Source organism: Podarcis vaucheri (assembly GCF_965113315.1).
Source record: "Podarcis vaucheri genome assembly, chromosome: 13".
Lineage (NCBI taxonomy): Eukaryota > Metazoa > Chordata > Lepidosauria > Squamata > Lacertidae > Podarcis > Podarcis vaucheri.
Window position 1 is genome coordinate 33573171 of NC_138751.1, and position 18575 is coordinate 33591745.

The 18575-nt window shown below is 41.4% G+C and overlaps 1 protein-coding gene and 1 long non-coding RNA gene across 3 annotated transcripts in view; one reads left to right on the forward strand and one right to left on the reverse strand.

The window, feature by feature from the left end:
• LOC309517882 overlaps positions 1–18575 on the reverse strand; it is a 255439-nt gene that overhangs the window by 63819 nt on the left and 173045 nt on the right. The gene's annotated exons all lie outside the window — the stretch shown is intronic.
• NPEPPS (aminopeptidase puromycin sensitive) overlaps positions 1–18575 on the forward strand; it is a 74109-nt gene that overhangs the window by 51607 nt on the left and 3927 nt on the right. For both annotated transcript variants that reach the window (XM_082197177.1, XM_082197176.1), the window contains exons 13-20: positions 2819–2928; positions 6232–6295; positions 8883–9022; positions 11524–11658; positions 14391–14610; positions 15044–15186; positions 15575–15631; positions 16900–17007. In XM_082197177.1, coding sequence (XP_082053303.1) covers positions 2819–2928; positions 6232–6295; positions 8883–9022; positions 11524–11658; positions 14391–14610; positions 15044–15186; positions 15575–15631; positions 16900–17007 — 977 coding nt within the window. The remainder of the gene's footprint in view (positions 1–2818; positions 2929–6231; positions 6296–8882; positions 9023–11523; positions 11659–14390; positions 14611–15043; positions 15187–15574; positions 15632–16899; positions 17008–18575) is intronic.

Sequence of the window (18575 nt, forward strand, 5' to 3'; positions counted from 1 at the left end):
GTCCCCTCCCATTTCAAAAGGAGATTCCCCTGAAGGACGGAGTCTTCTCCTTCTAACAAGGCAAACCCAAAACTCAATTGGGTGTTGCAAACAAGTTGTGTGGCTCTTTGCATTCCAGCTTCTCTTCAAGCAAAAGGATTTGTGGGGGGAGAGGAGGAAGTTCTGTCAGCAGTTATTTTCCATCAGAATGTAACTGGCAGGTGTATGGCAACTCAAAGCCAGTTCAGATGTTAGCTTTTTTTCCTTTCTTTTTTTGCAAGATTTCAGTAATTTCCCACTTCCTTGGGAAATATATTGGCTACAGCACAGAGAACTGAGGCACATAGCTACATTCTCTTGAAATAAGTGGAATTTAAGTACTTAACTAAACGTTTAAATGTTGTCAGCTTGAACTTGCGCTTTCCCTAACAGATCTGAGTTGTTCCTTTTGTGCATTGACAAGTCATACCCGTACATTGCAGACAGTTTCCGATTTCTCAGGAACTTGCTAGAACACAAGCAGCCTAGCTGCTTGGACAGAATTGGGATTAGGGAAGCCAGCGTGGAACGATGGGAGCAGGCAGGGAAACAGAAATGAAGTCTGGGCACACAAACCGCCTCAGAATGTAAGCTCACAGAAGGGACAAAGAGAAACAAATGAGAAGCCCAAGTGAGATCAGGAAGAAGCATAATCAAAGAATTCCTGGCACAAGCTGTGAAGCAGCCTGGCAGCAGCCTATTTTCTTGCTGACAGACCAGCATCAATTAACACTGAACAGCCAAATAATTCCAGAATGTCACTGGCAGTCAGAAAGACAGGACTGCGAAGAGATTTCTGATGCACTTCAGAACCCATACGAGATGTTCTGGATTTTGTGGGACTCCTGGCAGTTTTTAAGACCCATGTTAACATAATGCATTGATCAGTGCAGGCTTAACTGGTCATAACTCTGCTGTCTGCAGATGCAGAAGTATGCAAATGTATTCCAGTTTCAGTTGGCCTATGGGAATTAACTGCTGCTATGCTGTTTTATTTTCAGTTTACATTTGCTTTTTAATTTAGATTTTATATTGTTTTAATTGTTGTGAAGCTCTTTATGTGACTTCAGTGCGTAGTGATATAGATACATTTTAAATAAAAAAACCCCAAAGCATTAGCCAGATCCATCGTAGTACAGGTGTGTATTCATTTCTAAAAGAAATTTAAAACAAAACCATTAGTTCCTAATTAAGCTCTTGAGAGAAATGAATGATAAGTACAAAACTGAATGGGAGAAGCAAAATCCTTTAATTCCCCAGAGGCTCCTGGAGGACAGTCTTTATTCTGGGATGCTCTTCCTCTGATTGATCAGGCAGGGTCATGTGTCAATGCTATCTTGCGGGGAGGAGTTATCCCATAGTTTCCATACCATCCCTGCCTTCAGCACTGAACAAATTCAGTGAATGGAACACATGTGGGTTGTTGGTTTTTTTTACCTACTTCCTTTTCCTTGCTCGGATGGAATTTTCTTGGTTTTTTCCTGCAATTTAACTGGTCCCCCCCCCATTACTACTTCCTTGGACTGTTTCAGGGTACGTTGATTACTTCCCTCTTTTCAACCCCTTCTTGGATTTCACCTCCCTCTCTCCCACCCCCCTTTAAAGGAAGGGAAACAGGGCAGTGCAATCCATTCCCCTTGGGCAGCTTCTAACTGGGAGAATTCAGAAGCCAGTGAATCTCCAGCCTGCAGGCAATTCTCCTAATAGTTGCTCAGCACGCTGCACAGACTGTGCACCTTTTTATAGGTCCAATCCAGAGCCTTTGTTTTCACTACATGCAAAGTGCTGGCTTCATCAGGACTACAAGAGAGAGCCACTGGATTTGAGCCAGCCTATTTTTCCTGGCTCTGGAGCAGCCAGAAACCATGTGGAGAAGACCCTGAGATCAGCATGCACATGGCATTACATTGCTTAGCAAAGGATATATCAAGGGAATATTCTGTAGGAAGCCAGGAGTGAGGTAATCCTGGAGTCTTCTAAAAGTGGCAAGACATGAAAACTGTCCAGTCTGAAACATAACGCATTGGGAAGCTTAGAGAATAGCACCCCATAGTAGCTTTTGGGAACCCTTTTTGCAATCTGTGTAAAGCACCTGCAGTTTTCATGATATTTGGGTTTCATTTAAGAAATGGAGGCACCAGAAAACAGGCTGGATCAGCACTGCAGTCACTGTAGAACCATAACAAAGGAGAAATGAATGAAACAAATGAAATAAGACAATCATTGTTAGCACCCGTCTGTCTCAGAAGACAATGGAGGAGCGAGCCTGTGGGGGTGAAGTCAAAGTGTTGAGACAATAATGAGTGGAAAGCAAAACATTTTTTCTAAGTGCACATCCCTAGAAAACATGGCCCTAGTAATTTGGGGTGCTGTCATAGCTTAAAACTGTGATACCAAAGACATTTCCATTGCTGTAATGATAACTTTTATTTCTGGGGTATTCTCACTGGCTCCAAGTAGGAGGTTTGAAAGTGGAAACAGCATTGAGTTGAGAGGGTCCTGATGCTGTAGCTGTATGTAGATTGGTGGTTAGGAAGAGTTGGATAAGGGAAGCAAATCCCTCTGTAGTGTTTCACTCCCTTTCCCCCCATTGGTTTCATGGGAGTAACGGCTGCTTGCCTTATCAAAATAACTTATTGGAGCTGTGAACAAATTGTTTGGAAATTACTCTTTGCATTAATTTTTTAAAAAATTATTAACAGCAGTAGAATTGTAGAGAATTGTGTGTTGGTATTAATGAAACTGCAGCTGCTTACTAGTTGGGGGAGCATTTTCATGTGAGGTTTTTTTCCTTCCACAGAGGATCTTTGGGAAAGCCTGGAACAATCGAGTGGTAAACCTATTGCTGCTGTGATGAATACATGGACCAAGCAAATGGGGTTTCCACTTGTTTATGTGGAGGCAGAACAGGTAGGTATATTACTTTCTTACTTTTATAGTGGCTCAGTTGAGACAACATGCAAAATGGTTGCGCTTTCAAACATAGACACAAATCCCAGTTTAGACCTAGTATCTCTGCATTTGTTTTCCATCTGCTCGTCGCTCCCATTTCTCTATTGGAAAGGGCCCTCTGGAACAGCAGCTGTAACTTCTGGCTGTCAGTTCAAATATTATACCAAACCTTAGTTAGCTTGAATAGTATTTTGTGTACACACTAGAAACTGTAGTTTTCTAACTTGATCACAAACTGTGGTGTGTTATTGCAGACATTATGTCATACCGCACTTACGCTTCCTGAACCATGGTTGAGCTTGATGCCTGAATTACGCATTTTCTGTCAAACACAACACATGCATGCATTCACACGTCACCAGCATCTAAGTTGAATAAATGAGTCAAAATTTCAAAAACATTGAATTTACATGTTCTTACTGTGATATTGAAGACTTCATAAAATTTGTGATATTTTAGAGAGGGCAAAGGCAGAAAATGTATTCATAATTAGAATGGTTGACTAAACTGGATAGATTATGCAAATAAAGCAGATTTGCAAGCACATTTTCCTAGCATCACCTGTGGGAGCAACTGAATTGATTAGTTAGTGTAGACATTGGTGGTAATACTGATGGTTATATACTCTGCACTTAAAAATCCAATGATGGGTAAATTGTGCAAATCAAGCTAATACTGTATATTTTTGTGTTCTATTTCTGGAACAAATGAGGAATGAAGATGCAGGGTACTGAAGCCTCACACCTGGATTCAGCTACTCCTTCTCTTGCTTAAGCATTGCTCACATGAACTTTCAGTAGTTAGCTTCATAGCCAGAAAGTCTTAAATTCCTAACACTGAATGCTACATCAGAACTACTGATACAGTTTGGTGCATCTGTTTACATGGATTCATGGATTACCAAAAACCTCAGCTCTAGAATCCCTTGCTGATAACAAAGTTGGCAAATTCCTTCTGAGATGTTCTTTATTTTTTATTTATTAAAATGCTTGCACGCCATAATTTCATTTAAAAATAGCAAAGCGATTTGCAACAATTTGCAAGAAAAACACATAAAAATTAAGCCATTTTCTTCTTTCTTAGATCTAATTTATTTGTAACTTAAAATGAATAAAAAGAAAGATTAAAATAGATCACCAGCTAATTTTTAAAGAAAATATTTTTTATTAAAGAATTTTTTTTTTAATTGTCCACATAAGCCTGGTGGCAAAGAAAAGTTTTCAGCAAACTTTTCAGCAAATAAAGAATACATCTGCTGATTGAGAACATTCCACAGGGCTGGGCCAACGTTACCAAAGGTCAGTTTTGTCCTGATATCAAATGAGCCTCACCAACTTATTAAACAACCAGTGATACTCCTACAGATTATTTTAGTCATTGAAACATTTCTATCCTGCTTGTCAGTCCTAGGATGTCTATAAATAAAACATAAAAACAATAATAATACAAAATCTAGAATGAGGTTGAGAGAGAGCCAGATAAGAAATATTTTTGCTGCTCTCTAGAAAGCAGTTATAATAAGGGAGCCCAGGCAGTACAGCTTTGAAATGGTTTGTTGCTTAATTTGGACTTGCCATTGAAGTCCATTTGGAAGCTGTACACAAATTCTGTTTCTCTGTTTGTGGACAATTCTCCAAATTCTGAAGTCCATTTGGAAGCATGCCCCTAATTCTGTTTCTCCTGTGCCCCACCCCACCCCTGCATCTGATTCCTCTGAGGAAGAATAGCAGATGCTAAAGGTGTGAGATGAATGAGTTGCTTTCCTAGAATGCCCTTGCTCCTCCAGTGCTTTGTGCAGCAGGCTGTTTTTAACAGTGCATTGCTGTGATAACTTTCAAAATCTTAGATAAGGAATTTTTTGTCTGTGTTTGGGTTTTCCCCACCAAAAATAACAAGCTTGTAAATGCAGGAAGGAAACTACCCTAAATTGTTACCTGGAGCTGCAACTAAAAACAAAATGGATGAAGCAGTAGAGTAGAGGGCAGGATTTATGGGAGAGGGTTGAGAAAACATGAGTCGGGTGTGGCAAAAGATGGGAAATGTAAATGGTATAGTAAGCCTCAATTTTCTAAACACTAGAAGAATATCCATATTCATTTTTAATTAATGTGACATTATACAACATTTTCCAAACTACAAGTACTTATGTATTCATTAGACGAAACTCTCTAAAGGGAGCCAGTTTAAGTCCCATGTTGCAAATGCTATTTTGGGGGCAGAAAAAGTGCCTCATAAGGCTCTCCAGTGATTTCATTGTTGGGCTGAGATTTGCAGCAGGAACTTCCTGTGTCATGACTCATGCTCTTAAGGACTGAGACCTAAGCACTATTCCAAGTTTTGGTATGACTTTCCTCTAAAATAATAGTAATTTAACATAAAGTCATAGAGTCATATATAGTACAACATATAGTACAAATTCTCAATTGTGGCAGATTTACTTCATTTGAAAAGAAGGGTGCTATAAGGCACTTAAGTTATTGGTTTGGGAGCACCGTCCCCTAATCCCAAATGAGAAGTGGTTTTGGTTTCTCAACAGGGTGCTCAGATGTGTTTTCTTCCATATCCATCTTTCAGGTGGTTGCCTTCATTTATAAGCCACAACGCTCACTCCTCAAATAATCATTGGGATGGTTTTGGTTAAGCATAGAAACTTCAGTTTTTGTGGTGAAAGTTATTCAGCCATAAAAGTCTACATTTTGGTCCTCTATATCCCTGAAGTCTTATTAGCAGCATTGCATGAGAGGCTTTGAATAGTTATTTAACTGGAGACCCTCATCCAAACGCATTTGATTATGTCCTCTTACATTCAAGGCCTGAGGCCTGATGTAGAATTTAAGTTTGTTAAACTGAAGCATGGATCAGCTTGAGCCAGGGCCACATTTTGCCAGGCAACCAGACTACCTAATCTGTCTTGCTAGAATCTCATTTGTCCTACTTAACCTGTAGCCACTGATAACCCAGTCCTGGTTATGCTATATTATATGTGATACAATACAGTGTCATAAGAAAACATGGCAGCTGTGACTGGGGCACCAGAGATCATTGGGACCAACAGAAAAAAGGTATGTGGGAATGCGAGGGCAACAACAGAGGGGGGTGAGAATTGGGAAAGAAGCAGCAGCTCAGCATGTTGGACATTTGACCAGCCTAATGTGGCCTGTGAATTCAAGGAATGAGGCCCTCATAGCTGGATGGGTTCTGGGCATATGATCTTATTTGAAACCTTTGAATACTATTCTTGCCTCTTGTTCTCTACTCCAGCGAGAAGATGAAAAAGTGTTGAAGCTAGTCCAGAAGAAATTCTGTGCCAGCGGACCATATAGTGGTAAGGCGATGGCTAATAGCAGGAGCCAAGCAGCGCACCATATTGTACGTGACACCAACCATTCTGGGAAACAGCACTTGCACTGTCAGTTTCTGCAGGCAGGTGTCCTTTTTAGGATTTAGATGTTTGAAATAACTTGATCTTTTTTATATATAAAAAAATGAACTACTAAGCCTGAAGTTCTAGTTTTTCATTATTTTCCTTCTTACAGTCTACATGTTTTAACTAGGAAGATTGTAATCTGCCTTTAAATTTTCTTTACAATGTGTACTCAGTGCCTATGTGTACCCAGAACATTTCTGGAAGGCAGTAGAAATGGATTTACATGGTGTTTCCCCCTCCCCCTGCATACGGAACTCTAGTGTAGAATGGATTCAATATTGCAGATACTGCACTCAGCTGCTCCGTTGCCACACATATTTGGCAAATCACATATTTAGCCCTTGTTAGGCATGTAGTTGGTAGGTATCTTAGTGCTTAATTATCACAGAGTTAGAAAGGACAAAAAAAAGCCTTTTGGCATTATCTGTGCCAGACGGCAGAGTCATCAGTGCACATAGCCAAGATTGCAGCTCCACTTCAGGAAGGAGCCTAACCAGTGGACTTCCATATTTTGCTGGACTAAAACTCTCATTATCCCTGACCATTGGCCATGTTGCTGGGACTGATTGGAACTGGAGTCCAGTATCTGGAGGGCCATGGGTTAGCCACCCCTGCTTCAAATAGCACTGGATTACTGATGCAAGCAAGTAAAACTATGTGTTCCAGGAGAAAGCACATAACGAAAAGGCAAACAAGCCACTGGCTCCTCCTAAGTGAGGATGGAGGGATTACTTCCCTGGTGGCAAATGTAACAGTCAGATGCTGGGTTTGAAAGAGACTCATTCAACCTGTCTTCCTGAAGGAACTTAGAGGATATTCTCTTGCTAATTGTGGTAGTCCCCTTCTAGAAGAGAAGTAAGAGAACCCACCTTATTTTACAGAAAAATCCAGTGAAGGAGGCACAACTATATACTCTTAAGCTAAGCTATCTTCACTGTTCCAGAACTTCATACCTCTCACTAGTTCAAAACATTCATTGACTTTCAATATTAGATTTGCTAACATGCAGCTTTTGTAGCCTTATATCTGCAGCTATCTATAACTGCTTCCATTTCTGCTTACCTTTTTATTGTGGAGTGTAATTATGTCCCTGTTCAACCTTTCTTTTTCTAAGCTGAGCAGATTAAGCTCTCATCTTTGTTTCTAGCGATGTACTTCCTTCCTATGACCATTCTATTTGCTGCTCTTGAAAATACAATATTTCTTTCATATTCATTGCCAGACTGAACGTAAGAGTTCATCTAAGCATTCATGAGCAGAATTGAATAGTTTTGTAGAATTTATGCAGGAGCATATATTTTCTAAGCTCTTTGTGCAGTTTTCATTGCTTGAAAACCATGGTGGTTGAATAGCTTTATGAATATTTTTCAAAGGAAAGTAATGAAGAATTGGAATGTTTCACACTTTTCCCAATCCCAGGAGTAGCTTGCTAAATGAACTCAGTGGGATAGCACTGAACTTTCCATGGTTCTGCTTAAGCAGCTGTTTGCTCAGGTTGACAGAGGCAAGAGCAGCCCTGAGAAATTTTCACACATTCTCACACAAACATATAACCATACTGTGTTTCCTCCTCACATTTGTCTCCCTTCTGCGTAGTTACTTTTAATAGCTAAACATTAGAACCATCTGGGATGTGTGAAAAGATAACCATTCAGTTGTAGCATTGATGCATTGGCACCAGCGCACCCTTGCTTTCCAAGTTGGCTCGCTTAAAAGGGTGCAGGCCTCACTTGAACTGGTACCAGACGGTTCTGACTTTTAGCACTGCCTAACCAAAGCCCAATATGGCTAAATGTGTGTGTTTAAAGGAGTAAATCTTCATATAAATAGTTCATGCCTAGCTTTTAATGACACCTCCACCTTCAAAGTGACTGGAAAAAGACAGTCCTTGCCAACAGGCTTATAATTCAAAAGACATAACACTATAAAGGAAAAGGATGAGGAGGGAAGAGGGAAATGAGTAAACTTTGACACCAGTTCCTAGTTTCATAATAGTACTTGTAATGACCCACCGGAATGGGAACAGTTCAGGGAGTGGAGGAGCCAAATGGAGTTAACAGAGTGGACTTTTCCCATCTCTCTCTGCTGCAGCCTGATGAAATGGCTGCTACCAAGTGACAGTTGAGGAAGGGAGCTGGCATGTCAGCAGAGCCCATGGAATGGTCCTCCTTCCTATCTCTCCCTCGGTTACAGTCTGCAGGAAGTCAATCGATCATTTCATTTGAACTGGAGTGCTGAACTTGAGAACTACTGTTCTGAAATATAAGTCGTAGATCTCCAAAGTGCTCTTCAGATTATTATTTTTATTTTTTAAAAAGGAACTTAGATATTTTCCCTTTGCAGAATCATTGCATTGATACTATACAACTGTGCTGACTTGGAGCAGCTGTGAGTTTAATGCTATAAAAGGGGTGTTTCCGTGGGGCTGGGCAGTTTGCCATACCATGCCTTGTTCTGTCAGGCATTCTTCTCTTTTTTCATATAGGGGATGGTAACCCTCTGTGGATGATACCCATCAGCATCTGTACAAGTGAAGACCCAACCCATGCCAAAATGCAAGTGTTGATGGACAAGCCCGAGTTGACGTTGGTTTTGAAAGACGTGAAGCCAGAGCAGTGGGTGAAGGTGAGCAGAAACGGGAGATAGTCTTCTGAATTAACCTGGCAGATTGTCCAAACGTGGTCAGCACTTTGACTGGCCAGCATAGTGGTCTAAGATGCGTATTCTTGCAGCATGTTATGGTCTTGTTACCTTAAAGTTGTGCTGCCTCACAACCCAAACACCAGGACTATGGAAATGTCCTGAGTCATAAATCAGAGATACTATATGAACTAATTTTTAATTGTGGATTTCAGAAGAGAAAAGGTGCTTGCTTATTTATTTATTTGAATGATTTTAAGGCCATTCTATCTAGGTCACTTAGAAAAATTTAACACATATCGCAATTCCATTAAAATATAAAGTGCAAAGTTACTATATTAGAATATAAAAAATGCCAGCTAGCAGTAACAGTTAAAACATCATTTAGCCCAACACAAGCAAAATCATTAAAAAAACCTAATAATTAGCTGTGAAACCAATATTCCAAAAAACTAGCAGGGATCATACCAAAATAATTTTAAAATCCAGTTTTACTTACTTCATAAAATGTATTATGTTGATTGAGAGGGAGTTTTTTGCAGTCAATTTTTTTTCTTTTACAAAGAGGATTACCAAAAAAAGTTGAAACAAGTATGTCTGCAAAACCTTTTTGGTGCCAGGCACGTTACTTGGATGGAGTTCCAGAAGTAGGAGTCCATAATCTTCACTTAAGTTAGATAATGCGAACTTAGGATATATCCATGAATGTCCAAGTTGCTTTGGTTTATAATTTTGGATTGTTAAGGTGTTCCTTCTCTAAGATGTCAGAGGCTGGGAAAGGATTGTTGAGACTCGGTGAATGTTGGCACAGTTAATATACATATGCAGATAGGACAAGGACAGTGGTAATGGAATTGCTGAATGAATGTCACTTGCTATCGAGGCTGATTATTTCTGGCTTTGAAGCTTGCCATTCCAGTCCCTTTGTTTCCAGGTGATTCTCCCCCATCCTGGAGGGCAGCAAACTAAGCATGTTTCAGCATCCTCCAACAGCACCAAGTATGATTATGTGTACATACTATTCAGCGTAGGCACAAGACACAGACTTTCTAATCCCCTCTTACCTCATAGCAATACTGAAATAATGATCTCTCACACCAGAGGTTTTCAAACTTTTTGAGTGCACGGCTCCCTTGACCAACTACATCCTTTCTGCGGCATCTCTGCGGGGCTCAGGAGCCCAGTTATGTCACCCCTTGCTTGCAGAGCTTGCAGCCTCTCACCCTTTTTCAAACACCTTCTCTTGTGGAGTGTTCCATCAGCCCTTTCTTGGGAGTCCTCCAGGCAGCCACTGCTGCTGTCCCTGGTCTCTGAGGCAGAGAGTGAGAGGCGGAGACGTGAGAGGTCATCAGAGGAGGGACGGAATGAAAAGGGACAGAGGCCAGTGTTGCTCGCAGCACCCTAACCATCCTTCAAGGCACCCCAGGGTGCCACAGCACACTGGTTGAAAACCACTGTCTCACACTGATCTGCCTTGTAGGCGTGTTGCAGTCAGAAGAGCCACAATATGCTTTCTACCGGGCAAAGCGCTACAGAAATTAAAATAGCACTATGTTTTGCACAGCAATAACAGCTACCTGCTGGTAGTAGACATAATAAAGGGTTTGCAAAAGGTGACCCGGATATCAATGTGGCTATTAAGTGCTTGTAATAATAATATCACTTTAAACAAGACAAAAATGTGGTCTGCATGAAGGTGTCGCATTGCATCTTGATCTAAGAGAGCCTTCCAACTACAAGCACTTTGTAAAAGGAATCCCCTGAGTGTTGTGGGAAGAGCATCCTCTGCCATTTCTTTCCAAGCCTAATTCAGAGTGCTGGTTTTGACCTATAAAGCCTTGCAGTGTTTGGGATGTCAGTATCTTGGGACAACCTTTTCCTGGACCAAGCAAGGTCGCACACCTTTTGGGGGCAATCCTGTTTTGCACAGTGTTTGAAAGGCTCTTGACAACCAGCTGGTTGGCGGGCAGTTTGAAGTGGCTCAAGCAGGCTTTGGCCAAGCCCCTGCTCTTACCTGCAGGACGGGAGGTTTAAGGTGGGTGGACGTGGCTTGCCCAATTTGGCCTCACAGCCGAAATGGGAAGCCTGGTGGGCCAGGATTATCCTTTGAGTTGGAGGTTCTTCACTCTGGCTATAAAACTTGAGGACTCTCTCTGATGAGAGAAGTGATGCGCAAATCTAATGAAACTAAACACGGTCCTTTCCAGTAAAGAAAAGTAGCCATCTTGCTGATTGTCAGTTTAATAGTACAAGAACTTTAATCTCTTCTCTTTTTGAAACTCTTCTCTGTTAAAGCTCACCTTCTGTTGATGGTAATTCTCATTTATCTTGCTGCACGAAGTACTACCAGTGATATAAAATAATTGCCTGGTTCTGTTCTCCCTGTTTGACTCAAATACAGTCAAGGGTAATTTGGGGACCGTGGATTTGTTTCTCGGTTGTCTTCTGTAAGCTGCTGACTGAATTTCCTCATTCTATATTTTCAGCTGAACCTGGGAACGGTAGGGTTTTACCGTACACAATACAGTTCTGACATGCTGGAGAGTTTGCTCCCAGCTATCCGTGACCTCTCCTTACCCCCTGTGGACAGGTTGGGGCTGCAGAATGATCTTTTTTCTTTGGTAAGTGATTGCCTTCTTCTGTCTTCATTAACCTGATTCCCTCCACACACACACACTTTTCCTGTGGCAGCAGATTGCTTCTGTTGCTGTAGAAATGTCTCCCCAAAGTTAGGTGCTATTTCTGGAGGTACAGCATCTTTGCAGTTAATGAATTTGGCATCTTGTTAGTGAGGTGTGTAAGTTTCACCTCAGCATGATCAAGCAAAGGCCCTGTAGCCCCAGCTGGTTATAATGCTGTTTTCCTGCAAGAGAATGTTTTACTTTAAGCTAATAGCCTGAGCAATATGTTTAAACTTAGATTACCAGTATTCCAAAACATGAATAAATTATGCAAATGAATTATCAAGTGGAAGGTCCTGATTTATGCTTAGTGGTATTCTGCAAGTCAAGTCTTTATTTTAATTTATTTTCTACTTTTTTGAATAGATGACTCCTTTGTAGTATCTTGAGCTGTTTTCGATATTCCCTTCAGTTTCAAAAGCAGTTAGCCAAGTGCTGAGACTGGTTTCATGTTTCTTTGAATCCTGAACGCTATGTTTGTTTTGGCTAATTTTGCATTATTTTTTCTGTCGCTTCTGCGTGTGGGGAGGTGCTATACAGAGCACAGAAGCTCCACTCTGTGATCTTTGGGTCTCTCAGGATCTCACCTGAGCAGTGCCTGGCATTTAGAAGCTGCTTGCTACAGCTACAAGTGCTAGAAATTTACTTTGTAGAAAGAGCTGGTGCTGAATTTTGTGCCTAGTACTAAACTGTGCCCTTATACAAGCAGTTGCAGATATGTGAAATAAGCACAGCCATGTCAGTGCTATAGGTTCCCCACACACCCTGACCTCCTGGTTTCAGAGGGGGGTTTATGTGAGAGGATGTGAAATGGAAGGATTTGCATAACAAATCTGTGGGTGACTTTCCTTGCTGTGTTTTCCCTTGAGAAACAAGGATAGATTGATTCTGGTTAATTTTAACAAAAGTTCCATTGGGTCCTGCATAGAGAATGTAGGTTCTTAAGTAACATGCCTTTTAAATTTGAGAATGGTAAAGAGAATGCAAGAGTGATTTACTTGGGTGGATGTAATGTCTCCCAGTTAAACCAGCGCTTTTTAAACTTATATGGTCATTAAGCCTTTTCCTGCACGTAAATTTATCTGCTGACAAATAGTTTTACAGAGGATTCTGGGGTGTTCACTTAACACAGAGCACTGCTCAGGCCTTTTGAACTTTGCAGTAATCCTAAATGATTTGTGAGTGTGAGCACACTTCTGTGGGCTGAGTTCACTAGCTGCAGACATACACAGATCACTGTGGGTGAGGACCTCTGGCAAGAAGGGTCTCCAGCCAAGCTCACTCACACTGAAGTTTGGAGATAGTAGAAATAGCAAGAACCACCTTCATACAACAGTCCTAATGAGAGAAATACCTTCTTCTTTTAGAAGCTTTTTACATGTCAGAGGACTTGAGAAAGTGGGTTTGGACAGCACAAATAGAGGCGGTTTAGTTAGGAAGCCAGTATTTGTACATGATAATAAATGCATCTTTTTCAGCCGCTAGAGACTTGAAAGCATCATGAAATCAGTAGAAGTGCAACTTTATCGCTAGACTTTAGTGTTAGGGGCACAGTGCACCAAGCTTACCTCTCTACCTTTTCCTATTGTTGCAGAGGATCATTGGCAATGGTGGGCAAGTTGTAGTTTAAAGATGGTTGTTTGCCATTACTGATGTCACTGGGAAATACTTAAGAAGCTTTAGAACCCTAGGCACTCTTGCCTCACAGAGTTAAGCCGTGCCTCTGACACGGGCCAAGCCAATTCCTGACAAATGAGTGAGTGTGTGTGTTACAGAACAGATTGCCCAGCAGCAGGTTATCTGTCACCAAGATCACATTGTGGGCCGGGAGCAGCTGGGGTTTCCATTCAAAAGACCATCCGGTAGGAAGACAAAATGGGCAAGGAAAGCCAGGAGCCAGGGTTGAGGAAGATAGCTCTGCCTAGTCCAGCATCTTATATTCAGTAGTGCTCAGCTAGATGCTGCTTCTTGGCAGGACCCCCTGTGGTATCTTAGGAATCCTATGAGGTAGGTTAGACTGACTGGCCCAAGGTCACCCAGCAAACTTCATGAATCCTGGTCTCCCAGATCTCTCATGAATCTATCTAATCTCTTTTTAATGCCATCTAAGCTAGTGACCAGAATACCATCCGCTGGAGGTAAATTCCATAAACTAATTGTGAGTTGTAAATTCCATAAACTAATTCTGAGTGCTACATTCTTGCATCTGTCCTGAACCTACTTCAGATCCATTTGATTAGGAGACACCAAAGTGCAAAATTATGAGACAGAAGAAAATTCTGTTTCCCTTTTCACATTTGTCTTATAATTTATTAAACCTCTTTCATAGCCCATTTTAGGGGCTTGATTTGATCCCTCTGAAATTATATTGGGCTGGGAACCAGTTATTTATAATTAGAGAATGAAATATCCTGCAAAAGAAAGAAGGCATGGTTAGTCTTCCAGGTTGGTCACATGGCTGGAAACCAACTCTGTATCCCGACTAAAACACACTGATTCCAGTCCCATGCGAAGTAGCGCTGTCCTTTCTCTGCCCCTGCCTCCTGCAAAAGGCGCAGTCAACATCCAGTCTCCAGATACGAGGAAGAAACACAAAAGAGCTTTCTTTGCGGTAAGCCTTAATTCATTTTGGTTTGGGAGATGAGTGTAACTTGTTTCTTTTCCTCTCTCAGGCCCGAGCTGGAATTATTAGCACTGTAGAGGTTCTAAAAGTCATGGAAGCATTTGTGAATGAGCCCAACTATACCGTATGGAGCGACCTGAGCTGTAACCTGGGGATTCTCTCGACTCTCTTGTCCCACACAGACTTCTATGAGGAGATCCAGGCGTTCGTCCGTGATATATTTTCACCCATAGGAGAGAAGCTGGGCTGGGACCCCAGACCTGGCGAGGGTATGGAAGTTTCTCTGCTGTGAGATTTCAGCACTATGAATCTTTGCCCTGCCAATTTTACTGTGTCCAAATAGACTTCCAGAGGCTTACATCAGTGGTGGGGGAACATTTCAGCCTTTCGGCTTATATATGTGCAGCAGGGGGTCCTGATTTGGCTCACAAGGATGTTTCCCCAAAGTCACACCCACCTGTACTACACCTGAAATTGTATATGAAAGCTCCATTGCTGGAGTTTAGGAAGAGGAAGACTAGCAAGCATTGTGTAAAAGCCAGGTCACAAACAAAGTCCTGACTCCAAGCCCTGACTTTTGATGAACTGATAATATCATGTCCTTTTCAGTTCAGATTTTGTGACGCCCCCCCAAAAAAAAACTCCAGTAAGAAATGCTGCTAATCCTTTAAAAATAAACATATTTTCTTGTTTTTTCATCAGGCCATCTAGATGCACTTCTGAGGGGTTTAGTTCTGGGCAAGCTAGGAAAAGCCGGCCATAAGGCAACCGTGGAAGAAGCTCGGCGCCGGTTTAAGGACCACGTGGAAGGGAAGCACATCCTCTCCGCTGATCTGAGAAGTCCTGTAGGTTGCATTAAGACACCCTTTTCTCCTTAAAGGATCTGTATTCTTTCCCCCCTACCCCCTGTCCTCTGCGTCCCTTGCCTGTATACAAATCCTGTCTTTTATACAGTGTTGAGTAACCATGTAAGTTTCCTGCATGGTTGGCCAGTAAGTTTCCTTGAGCAGCTGCTAAATATATCTATGTAGAAGTTTTTAATGGTGCAAGCAGAACATATACTGATTGCATGGGGGCGAGTTCACATGCTTCCAGTGGTTTCTGAAATTCATAGGCAGAGTTTGGAGGGGCAGCAGGGTGAAATCTAAAAGTGAGGATGCTTTAAAACTGAATGGTAGTAAATGTGCTCCTTGAGAAATTGATTTTTAATCCTTTTAAAATCATTCTTTCCAGGTATATGTAACTGTTTTGAAGCACGGTGACAGTACAACCTTAGACACTATGCTAAAGGTGAGTGTGTTCTTTGCATTTCTGTGCATGAAAAATAACAGGGAAGAATCCATCTATAAATGAATGTGATGAGCCCAGGTCGGTAATGCATTCATGATGAAGGGCACAGGTGGTTTGAATATTTGGCATTTTGATAATGTGTGCTTTTTTGTTCTGTCATGTGAACAGTAGTTGCCCTTAATAATGCTCACTTAAATTCAGCAAGAGAGATTTTTAAATGCTCTTGAACCTCTCCCATTGAAATGAATGGGATTTAAAAGCACCATTTAGTCCTATTAACATTAATCCTTCGAAATGGGTAAGATATCAGTACCATAAATTTAATTAAATATAAAGCCTAGAAGATTCACAAAATCCCTGGGAGTGCTGTAATCATGTCTACAAAGTTGACGGAAAGAGCTTGCAAGTCATAACCAAATGGTTATTTTTCTGTTGGCGGTTTTGATTTTCTTGAAAACCATAGAGCAGTGTAGCTTAGACTACCCTGGATTCTGGCCCAACCTATTCCATGGAAATTGTGCTTTCGGCTATAATGGCCTCTGATCACCTATTAATTCCAGTAGCCATCAAAACACTCCATAGCAACTGTTTCCACAGGTGGTTCATGTGCTGGGAGAGCAAATTGCTTTGCAGTGTTCAGAGGAGGATGCAAAAGTTTTTTTAAGAATGGGTTTTTCCTGATACTCTGGCACTGTATGGCACAGCTGTTGAAGTTTGCCATGTTCTGTGTTTCCCCCTATCTTTTCAAGCTTAAACTTCAGTTGCTTCAGCATTTTTTCACAGGAAGATTATTCATCCCTCAGATCATATTGAGTGGCTTTTCTTATACCTTGCAGCCAGCTGTATTTGCTCCTGCAGAAAAGCTCCGATCTAAGTAACATGTTATTCCTATATGAAGGGCCTGACCATGAACACACTTCGAAAAAAGACAAGTAGCTCAGTTAAATATAGGTAGCACTGCAGGTTATTTGGAAATGGCTCTCATTTCACCACCGCATGGAGCTAGGGTGCCTCCTAGTGGCTCTGTTGCCATATCAGATGTGCAGTTATTCGGAAGTGTGGCCTCTGTTTGACCCCCACTAAACTAAGTGGCAAATATTCCTGTGTGGATTACCCGTTGGCCATGCTCCCAGAGGCTGAGCAGGTTTGCCAGCGTACCACATGTCAGGTTTCTAATTTAGCTTCACTGACTTGAGCTTGAAGCAGAGAGGGTGATTGCTTGTGGCAGAGAAAGAGCCTTGTCACTTGCTCTGTTTGATTTCTTTCAGCTCCACAAGCAAGCTGATATGCAGGAAGAGAAGAACCGAATAGAACGTGTACTTGGCGCAATATCTCAGCCGGAGTTAATACAGAAAGTTCTCACTTTTGCACTTTCAGTGAGTAACCAACGAAATGCTCGGTTGTGTGTGTCCCATGCATCGGCAGTTGCTTAAACATGGAATTTACCGGGTGCCTGTTTTCGAGATCCTGAGAATCTTGATTTACATTTTTTTAATTTTATGGCTTCTATCATACACATCAAAATCAATGTACAGTGGTACCTTGGTTCTCAAACTTAATCCATTTCGGAAGTCAATTCCAAAACCAAAGCATTCCAAAACCAAGGCACGCTTTCCCATAGAAAGTAATGCAAAATGGATTAATTGGTTTCAGACTTTTAAAAACAAGCCCTAAAACAGCAATTTAACATTAATTTTACTATCTAACGAGACCATTGATCCATAAAATTAAAGCAATAAACAATGTACCTCAGTCGCACACTCAATCAATCAATCAGTAGCTGAACTGGGTTCCACACCATCCAAAAAAAAAACTACAGAAATGCAAAATAAATAGTAAAAACAGACAGACCTCAGTGTAACACTCAAAACGGAAATGTGGCACTCAAAACAGTGCATGCTTGGCTTCTGAAAAAAGTTTGCAAACCGGAACACTTACTTCTGGGTTTACAGTGTTTGGGTTCCAAGTTGTTTGACTACCAAGGCTTTTCAGAACCATGGTACCACTGTACCACAAATACATATTGTACATTCCTAAATGATTACTGGTATTCTCACAAGACTCAAAATCCTCACGCCACAGCACAAGACTTCATTTTTTAGAAAAGTTAGTTAACGTTGGCTTGGAACATATATGCACAGCTTGATGAGAAAGAAACCAAAGGGAAATTGATCAGCAATTGGTACATCACTTGCCCTGCATATCTTCCATAGCAAGGAGAAGACATAAAATTAATGCAAAATAAGCTGAAAAGGAAGAGACAGAGGGAGGAGCAATGACACAAAGCTGCGAGAGGTGTAAAGAGTTCAAAGCAGGTTCAGAGTGATTGGCCTCCCTGCCCATGTCTTTTTTTCAGAATTGGATCATACATTAGGCGTATGTTAATATCTTCCTCTGGATGTCTGAGAACTAGCAACTTGTTAAACTAAAGAAAATGTGTGTGGTAGTGGTAGGCTTGCACTAGTAGTTTACTGTGGTTTACTGCTGAGTGTTCCATTGTAGGCCGGTTCACGTGTGGCCAATGATACCTTGCAAGATTAATCAGTGGTTGCTGCTGTTTTCTTCTGGGTGCTTGAAAGAGACTTGATTGCCTAGGAGTAGAATCTTCAGTCTAATTGTAGAGAAGTGTGGGATACTTGCAGCTTCACAGGCCTAAATGACTGAGAAATAGCAATAATTGCATCTCCTCTGGAATGGCCATGTGACCATTACATAATTGAAATATTTACTGCGGAAACTGGCTGTGGGAATAGTCCGTTGCTGTTAGAATGCCCCCCTGCTCCACAGCATGGTTGATTAATACACATGGGGCTGCCACCAAAACCAACCATCCCATACCACTCCCCTTCCTTCTGCTTCTAAACATCTAGTTATAGCAGTGAACACAGTGCCACAGTGAGGCCCAAGAGGCCTGGCTAGCAATGCCATCAACGGAGGGTGTGTC